General features: G+C 40.6%; 1 protein-coding gene across 1 annotated transcript; it reads left to right on the forward strand.

Moving 5' to 3' along the window:
• Window positions 1–5,652: 5,652 nt before the first annotated feature.
• On the forward strand, window positions 5,653–6,818 carry LOC138883197 (uncharacterized). Its single transcript, XM_070163862.1, has 2 exons — window positions 5,653–6,342; window positions 6,474–6,818. The coding sequence occupies exons 1-2, from the start codon at window positions 5,653–5,655 to the stop codon at window positions 6,816–6,818; spliced, it is 1,035 nt and encodes a 344-aa protein (XP_070019963.1).
• Window positions 6,819–16,189: the final 9,371 nt, after the last annotated feature.

A 16,189-nucleotide genomic window follows, 5' to 3' on the forward strand; every position in this document is an offset into this window, starting at 1 on the left:
TTAAAGGTTGATTGTGCATCTACTGGCCTGGTCTAATCGGCCCCAATCGAAGTGCACTCGGTGGGTATATGATCACTCGAGAACCCACTTGATTTATGCGGCGGTAGAAACTATTCATCCTTCAAAGTACCTTCGACGGGAGAAGAAGATGGTAGAAGAAAATCTTTATCCCTCCAAGTACATTCGACGGGAGAAGAAGATGGACGCAGAAATTTTTTATCCCTCAAAGTACCTTTGACGGGAGAAGAAGAAGGACACAAGGGAGTAACCATAGTTCCGATGCTAGGAGCCTCGTGTGCCGCAGGCTCAGCTGATACATCTTCTTTGAACCTTCGAGCAGGGCTTGCCTCACAATAAACGCCCTCGTCCTTCGAGGATTCCTTCAGTTTGTTATCTTTCTTCGGCTTCGAAGCCGACAATCCTTCCTCCTCTACGAGGGGGACGGTCTCATCTCAGAAAATTCTCCAATGCCTGCGATGACAGAGTTAATACACATAAAAGAAAGTACCTTTCAAAGGAAATAAACCACACAACACGTACCGTGGTGTTTGGCCTCCTATCTGCCTTTGGACAGATCTCGCCACTTATGCTCATCGTAAGTCAAGCAAGCTGCTAGTTTCTGAGTCCAATCCGCCAGGTCGGGGACCTCGTATGGCAGCCACATGATTGCTGTAGGGGAGGAAAACATATTTACGGAGCCTCCCTCCACCATGAACAAAAATGGTAATAGCATAAGTGTACCACTTACGTGTGAAATTCCATTTCTTAGGAAATGGAAGGAACTCTGCGGGGATAATATCGACAGTCCGCATCGGACAAATCAACTCATCTACCCTCGATCCCTATCTTCTTCATTGCTGGCAACAAAGGGCTGAGTGGATCGATGTCGTAGGGTAATCAGGCCTCGATAATTCAAGGGTCGGTAAAATCTAATAAGATGGCTGAGGGTGAACTCGAGCCCGACTTTATCTGTAAAGTATCTTATCATCAACACTATCCTCCAAAGCGACAGGTGAACCTATGCCAGGGTAACCCGATATCTTTTGCAAAACTCGAGCACAACTCTATCGAGGGAGCCTAGTGTAAAGAGGTACCTGTATACGTTCAAAAACCCCTCTACATGAGCCAGGATGCTCTCTTCCATGGAAGGTACTCGTAGTACCGCCTTTTCTCCCCATCCGCAGTCTCTCCTAACCGCCTCGAGGTGTTTCTCTCCTATTGATGAGATAAACCACGATGCATGCTCCTGATGGCCCTAAACATTGGACGGTCTCTCTAACATAAAGTCCCTTCTTGACACAAAGCATCTAAAGGTTAGCTCACTGGATGCCGGTAGTGTACCATCGACTGAGCAGGAAGCAAAGGTAGAACTATCTTCTTCTTGTTGAATGGATTTTGGTGTAGCAGCCATAACTATGGTGAAACGAGAAAAAGGAAATGAAAACTCAAAGGAATGCTTCGAATGAAAATAGTGAAAGAACTGACGCAAGGAAGAAGAGCTCCACAAAAAGGATAGTTGATCAAAATAGCAAAGTCCTCAAATGAGAGGAAAGCAATCTCATATATAGAGCAAGCATCGACTGTTCGCCTACTCTGAAGGCCAATTAATTCTAACCTGGCCATTCTCAATTTTGGGGAAGTGTACTGGTCGGACCACCATGGTCACTTCTTGACCATGCCATATGAATGACACCGTCATATAGCATTTTAGGGGCTAAGATTCCCGTATCGATCTAGCCTCGAGAAGGTGCCTGATCTCGAGGATCTCTATTACTATAGCTATGGTCTATAAGGAGCCATCGATATCACTCTATCCTCGAGATAGTGCCTGATCTCGAGGATCTCTGCCACTAGAAAATGGACCTCGGAAGATCTAACGGTCTAGCCTTGAGATGGTGCCTGATCTCGAGGATCTCAGTTATTCCGAGTATGGTCTCTAAAAGAGCCGACATCAAAATTCAACAAACTAGCTTTACATAAGCACTGAAAAATAAATTTGAAGACTAAGAACAAAAGGATCTCTTTGCATTCTCAAAAATTCATTTATAGAATTTGTCTTTACAAAACTCCCCCGGGGAGTCCATACACAAAAGGAAGAAAAGAAAAAGCAGAAAGGACAACGTGAGACTATTCCTCACCCTTGCTACCATCTAAATCACTTCCGGAGTCCTCATCTGAAGTAGTTGAAGGTGCTGATATTTCCTCCAAAGTTCTGGCTTTCTCGATCTCAATAGAGAGATCGACACCATCGACGCTTGCTTCCTCGAAGGCCAGCCTCCGAGTTTGCAGATGAGCATAAGCAACGGCTCAAGCCAACTTCTGCTTAGTCTTCTTAGATATCTCCTTGGCTCGAGCATTTGCAGTGGCGACATCTCTCTTGTATGAGGACACATCTTCATCGGCCCCAGCCTTTGCTGTAGATAATGCAGTGACCTCCTTCTGAGAAATTCGAAGAAGATCCTGGGTCGAGGCCAACTCTTCCCGTGAAAGATCTCTCTCCGAGGTCACGATCTCATTCTGCCTCTTCAGCTCGAGGATCTACGTGTCCTTGGCTGCAACCTCTTCCCGAAGTTGGCCCACCAAGGCATCCTTTTGCCCAATCTGCAAAGGCCGAACAAGATAGTAAATATCAAGTTATAAGAATGTAAAAGATGAACACACAAATGCCGTGTTACCTGCTCAGCAAAGCTAATCCATTCCTTGTGCACCCCCTCCAAACTTGCCCGAAGCTCACCCAACTCCTCTTCCTTTCGGGCGGAGGAAGCCTTCAACTTATTTAGCTCTGAGGTGAGCTTCTCGAGTTCCTTCTCATGGAATGAAAGCTCGTTCTGGAACTTAGAAAAGGCATGGTCATATAATTTTTTGGCCTAAAACAAAAGCAGGGAAGTTAGAAAGGCAAGGTTATATATTTGAAGCGCAAACGATATGTCAAAAGTATTACCTGCTTTTGAAGCTTCTCGGCCTCCTCGAGAGCGATGGGAGCATCGATATCTGTGTCCTCGTCTGCACCAGCGAAGTAGTCCTTAAGCATATCATCCTCTCCTTGAGAGGCCCCCACATCGGCAGCACCCCCATCCTGGGCATCCCTTATTTCCCTGGGGGAAATGCAGGGCCCGATTCAAAGCCACACATGGCATCAATTTCTATAAGGGTCTCTTCCCGACCCCAAAAGGTTTTGGTTTCAGGCCCTCCAATATTGCCAGCCGAGGATCCAGCGGAACGGACTGTACCATGTCCAACTTGAGGCTCGGGGACTTCACCCAAACCCTCCTCGAGGGTCTCTCCAGTAGGAGTTTGGTTTGCATCGACCGCTCCCGACCCAGTGGCCTTCTAACCAACAACTTCTGGAGCATCAGCACTCCGTCTTGCCCTTTGTACCAAATGGAAATCATCATTGTCATCATCATCCTACAAAGACTTTCCATAGCAGTCGAAGTCAGGACCGTGGCATCGGTCTTAGTTGGAGACTCGGTCGACGCCTCCTTCTTCCTCTTCTTACCCTTGTCGAGTTTCGAGGTTCCTTCTTCACTAGGAGGAGGCGATCTCATTGACACACCTTCCTCGAGGCTTACACAATCATGACATATTAACCTCACCACCAAAAAGAATACTCATAAGAAATTTGGCAACGACAGTAAAAAGTGCTTACTATGGTTCTTAGCCTACCACCATGTCTTGGCCAAATCATGCCAAGAAGGCTCGCTATAAGGAAAGGTAGAGTCTAGCTGTCTGATCTATCTCAAAAGGTCCTGAACCGCATCGGGGTACCAAATGGTGGCTGCATAATCAAGAAAAAATCGTTTCAGTAGGGGAATAATGGGCAATAAAATATGCTCGAGGTAGGAACACTTATGCTTCATGTTCCATTCTTTTGGGAATGGCATCATATCGACAAGAATAATGTCCGATGTTCTTACTCGGACAAACCGGTTCCTCCATCCCCGGTCTTTGTCCTCATGATGCTCGCAAAGAATGTCTTGGCAGATCGAGGATGAAACTTGATTAAACCTTGGAAGAGACGAGGGTTGTACAATCTAACCAGGTGATTGAGGGTAAAGGTCATTCCCTCGACCTGGTTGGAGAAATATCTGAGCGTATAAACAATCCTCCAGAAAGAAGGATAAATCTGATCGAGTGTCACTTGGTATTAATGACAAAAGTCGAGAATCACCGGATTTATCGACGGGGAAGAAGGATCTACGGGGCAAAACATGATGCTCCTTTGATGATCCTTACTAGTGGTAAGGTAGTTGGTAATGCAGGCCCTCGATGGAAGGAAGTTCGAGACAATAGGGGATTAAACAAAGGCAAACAACCTGAAGGTACTACTGCAGAAGGGAAAGAAATAGTTCTTGTTAACAATACAGCTGTGACAAAACAAATACAAACAACCAACCAATTTGCAGTGCTAAAAATAGAAAATGGTGAGATCAATGAAGTTTACCAATTGGCAGTTGTGGAGGAAACTCCAGTTCAAAAAACCATAGGCAACAACCTTCAGCAAAATAATTCCATAGCTGGTGTAGAGAATGAGTCGGAGGAGCAGGAATTTGATTTTTCAACTAGACAAATAGTACAAAAGGTAACTTCTCCTAGCTCATCTAGGAGACAATCATCCAAGACACAACCCAAGAAACTGAACCCTGCAGCACCTACTTTCAATCCTACAGCAATAAAAAATCATACAACAAATAGGGAAGCAATAGCTCATTGTGTACAAAACGATTTGGGGAATGAGCAGCATTTTCGCAATGAGTCAACTGCCCATTGGGCCCAAAAAGCATTCAAAAATAATGTAGTTCAAGTCAATACTTCATGTCAAGACATTCCTTCACAGTACACCAAAGTTGAACAACAATTAACAAACAACAAAGAAAATGAATTTGTTGAAGATACAGAATTTGAGAAATTCATGACCAATGAAAAAGAAAAATGGGCATGAGGGAGATTATGGCTCAACCAAACAGAAGAAGACCTAGCAGATGGTCAGATTCCATATACAATGCATAGTGATGAAGAATTTGGAGGAAATGAAGTGGAAGATGAGGATCAAAGTGTTAATTGTAATGCCAATGCAATCAATATTCAAAGCATCAGCGAATGCACAAATGCAGCAACAGAAAAGACAAAAGAGGGGAACATTAATATTATAGATCCAGGAGGGACTTCACATAATGCTGTTAGTAATGTCTTGAAAGAAGCTGAAAATGCAGACAAGAAACAAGACAAGAATGCAGACAAGAACCGAGCTATGACAGTGCAGGTTTATGCAAGAAGTACTATTCCATTGAGCACTGTGCAGGATGTAGCAGGAAGTAACATTCCACTGAACAATACAATGTTGTTGACCAATGAACATGCTGCAAAAGATGCTGAACTTATCAACCAGGCAGAGGATATTGTTACATCAAAAGAAGCAGTAGAAGCACATGATTAAGTTAACCACGCAGAACTTAAAGGTGGAGACATGGATGAGGAATCCACTGCACAAAATTTTCCTAATGTTGCCAAGCAGGGAGATCTGTCGCCAAGGCTTATTGAACTAGTAAAATCTGCAGCAAAGGGAAAAACGAAACAGTCAAAAGAGACTTCTACTGTCCCAGTTAGTGGAGTACAAACAAGGAGAACACTGTCCAAATCCCAAAACATTTAATGGATGCCATTATATGGAATGTCAGGTCAGTAAACACAATGCAAGCATTTGAAAGGCTGATTACAATGCACAGAAAACATCATTTTGAGTTCATAGGAATCCTTGAGCATATGCAACAGTCTCACAAAATGGAGAGGTATAGAGTAAGAATTGGTTTGGCACAGGCTGTGGTGAATGTGTCAAACAAGATTTGGGCTTTTATTGATGAAATTTTTGAGGTTACTATTTTATATAACATGACTCAACAGCTGACTTTGAGATTAATGCACTCTGAAACACATGTTGAGCTCATCCTTACACTAGTCTATGCCAAATGTGATCGCACTGAAAGAATAGAACTATGGGATACGTTGTATGCAATGGCATCAGATATGACAGTACCTTGGCTAGTTGGAGGCGACTTTAATGTGATATGGGATGAGGAAGAGAAATATGGGGGATTGTCAGTTTCCCTCATTGAAGTAGATGACTTCAGACACTGCATCAATACCTGCAACTTGACAGACTTGGGTATCAAAGGAAGCATATTTACATGGTGGAATGAAAGATCAGAGGAGGACTGCATTTTTAAAAGATTGGACAGATGTTTTGGCAATAATGAATTGCAACAGACCTTTCCTGGATTGGAGATAACTCACCAATCCAAAATCGGGTCTGATCATTGCCCAATGCTGCTGAAATGTGATATAGTAACTCCTCCAATTAAAAAGTCATTCAGATTTCTTAACTTCTGGACAAAGCATGAGCCTTCAAAGATGTAGTAAAGGAGAATTGGAATGCTGATTTTAGTGCTAACCCTTTCTGCATTTTTAACTACAAGTTAAAGAAGCTTAAACAAGCACTATCTACCTGGAGCAGAGCTACATATGGGGATATATTCCAGAAGATTACAAGCCTTGAGGAGGAGGTCTTGGTTCATGAAAGACAATTTGAAGTCAATCCTACACAGATGAATAGACAAAGATTACAACAGGTCCAAGCTGAAATGATTAAATATCTTGCATTAGAAGAAGAATTCTGGAGACAAAAAGCAGGCATATTATGGTTCAAATATGGTGATAGAAACACTAAATTCTTCCACGCTCAAGTTAATGGGAGAAGGAAGAGACTGAAATTATCAAGGATCCAAAATAGCTTGGTAACTGGATTGAAGAAGATCACTTAATAGCAGAAGAAGCAGTAAAGTTCTACAAGGATCAATTTACATAGAGTGCAGTTCCAAATGATTTTGATATTCTAAATCATGTACCTTCAGTGGTAGATAGTGATCAACATGAAAGACTGATGGCTTTGCCTTCCAATGAAGAAGTGAAGAGAGCAATTATGGGGTTGAATGGGGACTCAACTGGTGGACCGGATGGATTCACTGGAGCCTTTTACCAAACATGCTGGGAAATTATTAAAGAAGATGTAGTCCGCATGGTCAAGGCTTTATTTTGCGGTCAGCAGTTGCTAAAGAGTGTGACACACACAAACCTGGTTTTATTACCAAAGAAAAAAGAAGTTACGACCTTTGCGGACATGAGACCAATCAGTCTTAGCAACTTTGCTCAGAAGATTTTCTCTAGGGTTATTCATGAGAGGTTGGTTGAATTATTACCAAACATAATCTCAGAGGAACAGGCAGGTTTTGTGAAGGGCAGAAACATAGTTGAGAACGCGCTGTTAACTCAAGAAATCATTAAGGATATCAGGTTGAGAACAAAAGCAGGTCCAAACGTTGTGATTAAGCTTGATATGACAAAAGCTTACGATAGGCTTTCATGGCTATTCCTGACCAAAATACTAAGGAAAATGGGATTTCCTGAAGCTTTTATTGGCTTGATCTTTGATTTGATTGGGAACAATTGGTACTCTATTCTTATAAATGGTCAGCCTAATGGATTCTTCAAATCATCGAGGGGAGTTAAACAGAGTGACCTTTTGTCACCAACTCTATTCATTCTAGCAGCAGAAGCACTTTCTCGGGTATTGAATTCAGTACACACTAACCTGTATTTCTGTGGATTTGGAATGCCAAAATGGAGCCCGAAAATAAATCATCTATCATACGCTAATGATACGATCATTTTCTGCTCATCTGATGAAACTTCATTGAGACTTGTCATGGAGGATTTGCAAGCTTATGAATCATCATCTGGTCAACTGTTGAACAAAGCCAAATCATCCATATACCTGCATCATTTAACCGATAATGAGGTGATTAACAAGGTGGAAAGGATTACAGGCATAAGAAGACAAGGTTTCCCTATGACCTATCTCGGATGTCCTATTATTTATGCAAAAAGAAGGGGAGACTATTACCAGGGATTAATCACCAAGGTACTGTAGTCATGGAAAGGCAAACTCCTATCTATAGGAGGCAGAGCAGTTTTGATCGCTAATGTCCTGTAGAGTATCCCAATTCATATGTTGTCAGCAGTTAATCCACCAAGTTATGTGATTAACAAATTACATAGCATTTTTGCCAAGTTTTTCTGGAGCAACAATGTGGGAGGAAGCACTAGACATTGGGCGTTTGGACTAACCTTTGTATGCCTTATGAGGAGGGAGGCATAGGTTTCAGGTCCCTACATGATGTATCCAAGGCACTGTTCTGCAAATTATGGTGGAATTTCAGGACAAAGCCTAGTTTGTGGAGTGCATTTATTAGTCAAAAGTACTACAAGAAACTAAATGCAGTAATTGTACCTTGGAAGGATGGATCCCACGCGTGGAGAAAAATGCAAGAATGTAGGGACTTGATTGAGCATCAAATATACTGGAAACTGAGAATGGGATCAGCTCTATTCTGGTTCGACAATTGGACTGAGATGGGAGCCTTATATTTTCAAGTACCTGCAGAGTTTGGTATCGATGAGTATATTCAAAATGTCAATGATATGGTTGAAAATGGTATGTGGAATGTGGATAAAATGTTTGAGAGCCTACCTGAAGATTTGGCACCCCACATTGTGCAGAATATTAGACCACCAACTGAATGTTCACAGTTAGATACTCCTTTCTGGATGCTTGAAACAAGGGGACATTTTACAGTAAAGTCTGTATGGGATTACGTGCGAAGAAGAGCCAACCCAAGATTAGCTTACAAGATGATATGGGTAAAAGGTTTACATTTCAAGATATCCTTCTTCCGGTGGAAGGTGTGGAAAACCAAACGGCCACTTGATGATTTCTTGCGTAAACTAGGATACTCCATGCCATCTAAATGTTGGTGTTGTGCTGATCCTAAGGAGGAGTCATTACTACATCTGTTCTTCATATCCAATGCAGCTAGAAGTGTTTGGACTTACTTCCTGAGGAGAGCAGGAATTGCATTAGATGGGTTTTCATTACATCAAGCAATTACAAAGTGTTGGACAACACCAGTTGTACCTAGATTGAAGCCCGTATTACAAGCTTTACCTGCATGCATTGTATGGGAACTTTGGAAGAGAAGAAACAGTTTGAAATATGGAGAAGCAGTGTCAGTGAGCAGAGTTATTTACCAGGTGTCATCTACTGTGCAAGCACTGGTCCAACTGAAAAAGCCTGGACTATGTGTGCCTCAGAAGTGGCTGGACTTACTGACAATGATGGAGCAATACACACCTCGACTGAAATATGATAAAGTTTTATGGGAATTTCCTTCAAAATGATGGATCAAAGTGAATACGGATGGAGCATGTAGAGGGAACCCAGGGAGGAGTTCAATTGGTTTCTACATAAGGGATGAGGTAGGTGATTTGATATATGCAGAAGGAAGAGAGATTTCTGAAGCAACCAACAATGAATCAGAAGCAGTAGCTATTGTGGAGGCATTGAAGATGTGCAAATTTTTTAATTATTTCCAGATATGGTTGCAGACAGATTCTATGCTATTAAAGAACATTATAGAGGAATCATGGAAGCCTCCTTGGTATATTACTGAACATGTAGAGGAGATTTTAAGATTGAAGGAACAAAGTATCATCAAGGTCACACACATATTCAGAGAAGAGAATACATTAGTAGACCACCTTGCTAATTATGCTCTAGATGAAGGAAATACTGAATGCCATAGTTTCTGGGATATGGACTGAAAAGGAAGGAGGATTATTAACGAAGATAAGATGCAATGTCCTTACATAAGAGTGAAGGTTGCAAGGAATTAGGAGGAAAAGGGGAAGGATAAAAGCCAAAAAGGAGATAAATATGGAGTGGAACAAAGGCAAAATGAGGAGGAGAAACGGACTGGACTTAACTGATCAACAGGGTTAAATCCTATGGGAAGAGATCTTGATGATCTTCTGTTATACTAACATTTGGTGTTTTTGTGCAGGAAATGGTAATGTGGAAATGACTTATCATGATTGTCAATTTCAATGGTTGGTATTAGTACATGGTACTCAATCCCTTGAAAGAGATATCATGATATACACAAGCAGGGAACAAAGGAACAAAATGCCCAGCTCTTTTACATGGGGCAGTGAAGTTGAGTCTAATGCACAAGTTGTGATACCCCCTCAAGTATCACAATGCTTATGGCATTCACTTTTGCAACATTTAGAGACAACATCTGATACAGAACAAAAGCACTACAATAATCGAGCACAAAAGGAATGGCCTAAGGCATTGGAAACAAATTCAGCATAGGGTGCAAGCGTGCATTCAATTCCTTGGATATACAACAACCTTGGTGTAGAAGTGTTTAATTTTGAGGAGAATCTGGACATTAAACAAAAACAAACGCAGCGTTTATTAGATTGGAGTGATGCTGAGCTTAAGCTTTGATAAGATGCTAAAGGCATTGGAAACACAACAAGCATGTGGAGCTCGCATGAATTCGAGAAAAGCTGGAAACAAAGGCTGATGCAGTTTTTGATTTTTAAATGCATGAATGGTTCATCCGAGTGATGGAATGCACGCATGCTTCTACCATATTTAAATGAAAGAATGCTTCTAGCTGATTGGATATCTACTGTCTTATGCATGCCTGTTTCCTTGGAAAATGCAGAGTACATATGCAAATGTCACGACACTATATGCATATTTTTTAATGAACTTTCAATTGGTGGTATTAATGCCATGCATTCATTCCAATGGAAGGGATTTAAAAATAGGCAAAAACAGTACAGTGCATCGTGGGCTTCAATGTTTAATACATTGCACGATGCATCATGGGCAACAACAATATTGTGCATCGTGGGTATTTTTAATACAGTGCACGTTTCTGCTTTTCATTCGAAGTGATATTGTCCAATTTATAATTCTTTTTTACAAGCCTACGATTTGGAGCTTGCCTATGGAAGTAAGCACGAGGCACGCATGGATGCTGGCAGTTTTCAAAACCAAAGCAGCTGGGCAGTGCTTTCTTTGGAGGACATTTTAATTTCCAACAAGGATGCACGCCTGTTTTCACATGGAAATGCATGCTGGAAATGTAAAACATGCTGGACAAGAATGCTTTAGACATTTGAGCATGCACTTGATTTGCACAATTCGAGAAAAACTGGATTACAGCATGTGCGACCACAGGGATGCAATTTAAGGCAGATTATGCCCAACAGTTACTACTGAAAGTAACTAGAGTGTAGTCATACACGGAGATGAAATGTAATATACTATGACTGGATGCACGCCTGCAACGTTTGCGACTGACTTGGGAATGGGAGTACGCTTGTTAATGGCTGCAATTGTTCTTTTGAATACGGGCATGATTTCGAGAAGCAGGATCTCGAGAAAATTCCAGCTCTATTTTTGACAAAAGTTGTAATTAAATAAGGGCCAGTGATTAAACAATGGCCAGTGTTCACATTTTCAGCGTAGGAAGAAGAAGGGGATCGAAGGAAAATAGTATACGCATGGGATGGGGTGCTGGAGCAATTTGCTGGAGAATACACATGCTCAGCACTACATGGTAATCTTCAGTTTGTAAGCACTAACGAAGGCCTGGAGATTCAACACTGGATTAGCGTCTTTTACTGACAAAGCTCCGATGGGATGGCAATCAAAACAAAGGTTTCTTTCAACCTAGGAAGAATTTGTTGAGCAAAGTTGCTGCGGAAATACTAATCAGTGGACTAGCTTTTAATTTCGCAAATTTTATCAGTAATAGGTTTAATTCATGGGCTAATTTTACTATACAATGATTAGTAATAATTGTGATATCAATTTTGAGTGATCTACTCAATTTTGATAATAGGGTACATGTATTTTACAAAGTTTATGCTTTACGACATCAAGACATTTGTGTTTCTTAATTTTATATATATATAAAATCTAGCCCTAGGCGCATGCCTAGCGGATTGCCAAAAAAAAGGGTATGTATATACGCTGAGGAAGAGAGCTTTGTGGTCTACTATGATTTCCTCAGGGTTAGGGATCACTACTTGCACTGTCTTCCCCCATCGTCACTCTTTCTTTACCCTCGTCATGTCGTTCACCACACTAATATACCGAGATACGGGCTCGCATCGGCCTGGTGTAGAAGGAGGATTTTTGATGTCAAAATCAGAGACCATGTCGAAGTGGCCAGGGATACATTGCTCAACACTTGGAGGTGTTTTTGGTTTGCCCCTGGATGGGCGTGATGAAGAAGCAGTGCCCTATTTCTGAGGCACCATTTTTTGAAGTTTTTTCCATGATTATAACCTATTCTCAAGGAAATAAGATGAAGAAACAAGCACATAAAGAATATAGATGCAGAAAGTTATGAACTTAGCTCTAAAAACCTTGATGATGTTGTAAAAGTGTGAATAGCAAAACAAATTGAGGTATTTATAGAAGCTATTTGGGCGATGTTTGAGGGGCGGAAAGGTCGAACCAATGACGGTTTGTGGGCTTCTCGATAATCGTGTTGATAGCAACCTCTGCGCAGCCTTTTATTCATGGCATTTAATGCTCTAATGGGCTGATGTTATAATGAGAGTATCGAAAAGGCAAGAATTCAGTACTGTTTCTTATCATTTCACACTAAGAAACACGGGGACTATCTGCATAAGGCTAAAATCGGAGAGTCCGATTTTGGGATCATCATGGCATTCCATAGCTCGTTGCCAAGTGGCTCGAGGCACAGCTCGAGGTTTGATTAACCAGAAAGCTCGAGGCACGGCTCGACCTTGGGACAGTACAAATCGGTGGCTATGATGAACGAGTGGGAGATTCCCAAGGCAAGTTGTTAAAGCTGACCAAGTCTATAAGAATAGTGTAAGCCTGTACCGTCACATTAAATGGATGTACCAACCATATAACTTTGTAATAAATGCATATGTACCTGTCACGACCCAAACCAATAGGCCACGATGGGCACTCGATACCTTACTCAACTGAGTACCATCATAACGTATCTCTCATATTATTCTATTATAGTTCAATAACCGGAGCAAAGCATAAGGGAATATAAACTTATACATATGAAGTATGGGCCTATAAGGCCGGCATAAAAAATAAATTTGTATACTCAAAACATAGGTCGACAAGGCCATACAAGTATCTGTATACCTGACATTTGTCTACAAGCCTCTAAGAATACATAATATCATAAAGGTCGGAATAGGGTCCCGCCATACAATCAACACATGTACTAATCATGCTGACAAAATAAGCAACTCCGGAGCAATTACAGCGCACCAGCACCTTCCACTAAATTGATAGCCTACTTGGAGGACTCTCGACCTGTCTATCAGGACCTTCGGGTATGAAACACAGCATCCCTATGCAAAAGGGAAGTCAGTACAAATAATGTACTGAGTATGTAAGGAATGAAAAATCAGTAACTAGTAGACATGAGAGAAACATGGAGTAAAAGACTCAAAATGTATATCTGAATAACTCTGTGAATCATTTAATATTATAATGTCGTGCATATGCATATAAATATCATACCATGCATGGGTATATGCGTTCATAACATCATCATGCCTCTGAGGGCATCCCATCATATCATCTCGGCCATTGTGGGCAAATCATCAATATATACCAGCTGATCAGGTGGTAGTTCATATATAACGTCGTAACCTTTTCACATATCCCATCTACATATAATATACATATATACGCATATATAAAGCCATCTGGTCATGGGTCAATATAAATGAATGCAATGCATAAGAAGTACGTCAATAAAATATTTCGGAATGTCATAAGACCATTATGCCTTGAGTAGTATCATGAAGTAAACGTTTTTTCTGAGACCCATGAACACATGATAGAATAATATGACACATGGGGAATCAAGAACATAAGCATCTCTAATATTTCTATGAATAGTGTCATGTATGGAAATTGTGCATTTGCACGTTTTGTTTGTTTTGTATGGAGCATGCCAAAAGAAAGAAGGGATAGCCTTAACATACCTGAGTTGATTCTCTTGACAATCCCTCTAACACCCGTCTATTGCAAAAAATGTGTAACGGCGGATCGAAGTAGGGAAAAATTTGTATGATATTCTTGAGAAAAATTGCATTGTATTCCTTAAAATTGCAAAATCACACACTATATTGTATTATAAAATTTGAAGTGAGCTATGGAGCTCCACCCATAGCAATTCCCTCATGTACAATATTGATGAGAATCTCTTAAAATGCTTAGCTTCTCCAACAATTGTAATGAAATTTCTATAAAACGTTAGTATTTTTGTGGGCCCCACATGTTAGATTATTAAGACACCTACTCCTCTAAATATGACACCCATATTTGAACTTTAAGAGTCAAATTTTATGACATTATATGCTACCACGTTAAGGATTCCTTGGTCTTATCCAAGGTTCTTTATTAATCATCCACTAACTCTTAATCAACCTGTTAATTTCTCCCATTAACCAATTATCCACGTAATTAAGAATTATATATATACCTTATTATCATGGTCATGTAGTACCTTGTATGGTACTAGTCCATAAGTACCGGGTATTTTAGCTCGGGCCGTATTTATCCCAAAATGTCAAACTTTGACGAAATTTATTTTCTTCGATTTGCTTACCCTCTCAACTTCACGAATTTCCTTATCACTTGTTTGATATAGCATAATGCTTATAATCCCAAATTAATCCCATTCTCGAACTTACATTGATTAAGTTACGACGAAACTTTAACGCACCAAAATGCGAGACGTAATATCTCATTTCCGATCTTATATCAATTTACTTGTAGCGTACTTCCACGGACAAAAACATGGGGTGTAACATCATTCCACCCTTTGGAACATTCGTCCTTGAATGTTGATTGATGCACTTATCATTCTCATAACCCATAGCTCTTGTGAATACTTTAGTATTCCTCTTGCCATCTAGGCGACTGTTATGTGAATGAATCCCAAAGGCTAGGGCATTCCCCCCTTTAAGCCTCTTTATCACCCCACGTCTTGTAGTCGGAATCCTTCTAATCTCGTAACTCTTTCTACCTTCCATCATGCAACCTTTATGCCTCTAACTTTGTATCTGCGCCTATGCGACTCTTCTCTTTGCTTTCCTCCAGCTTTTAGCCAATCTGTAGGCTTCACTTTGTAAACATATACAAAATTATGTCAAGCTGTCCCTATGGGTGTCATTAGCTTTACTACATATAAGTAGTCCATAATATACCATAATTCTTACTTCGATTTATCGTTAATGAGGTCTGCTACCGAACTTCAGGTTACTCTAGTTGCTTATCATTTATGCATAAAGCTAAATCCTTTAACGCTTCTTCATTACTGTTCATCTTAAGACTGATGGCCCAATCTCATCTCATACTTTGCAACTTTTACCCATCCATTGTTGATTCACTTCAATGTTATTCTACAATCTACCATTTGAAGACTTGAAACTTCTTACGTAATACATTGCCACTAGGGCCCACGTCTCATCGGGGACATTTGGAGTAATTAGACTGGTCCACTTAGGGGCGATACTATACTTCTATAATCGTATTTTATAGCATCCCAATGTGATTCACCTAAGTGGGTATTTTAATCCCGTAGAATTTATGAAATCTTCTTCAAATCATTACTCAATCAAAGGTCCAAACGTCATCCTTTATCTATCACAATTACACCTTTATTGTACTACCGGTGCAACATTCCATCTCTTGTAAATGCTACTAGTCTTAGATTCCTTCGAGTTCATTGAGGCTATACTGAGCTTTTTATAAGTTAGAGAAACCATCAGCTTACTTTTTTTTCACGGGCTTAATCCCGAGTACTCATCCATTTTCGTCACCTTCTCACTTGCCCTTTTCTTATCGTTACTCATGTCTTTCTAAAACCTTGTTGTTCTATCATACTTTAGATTGCGACCGATTTCCTTATGCTTTTTTGGAACATCAAGTGAGACATCACATCATCTCTAACTCTTCTTTTAATCTCCTAACTAGATCCCTCGGTACCTAGAAACCATAGGCTGGAAGACATGCCACTAATGATACCGCTATCCTACTTGGATATTGAATCCCAACGCTTTTAGCCCTTTACCTGAAGTATTGATTATTCACAACCTACTGCATTTGAGTATCTCGTATGTTGTTCACCTTTACCTTATTTACCTTAAATCTTGCATCACATCTTCTATCTCTTTCATGACCTCCCTTCCATATAAGTAT

This window comes from Nicotiana sylvestris, chromosome 12 (genome assembly GCF_000393655.2).
Source record: "Nicotiana sylvestris chromosome 12, ASM39365v2, whole genome shotgun sequence".
NCBI lineage: Eukaryota > Viridiplantae > Streptophyta > Magnoliopsida > Solanales > Solanaceae > Nicotiana > Nicotiana sylvestris.

What these genes read in the sequence shown, in the direction of transcription:
- LOC138883197 (XM_070163862.1), top strand. Translation starts at nt 5,653, where the DNA reads ATGGATGCCATTATATGGAATGTCAGGTCAGTAAACACAATGCAAGCA. An exon ending in TGCTGCTGAAATGTGATATA is followed by an intron (nt 6,343 to 6,473) that starts GTAACTCCTCCA and finishes TTTAACTACAAG; the next exon opens with TTAAAGAAGCTTAAACAAGC.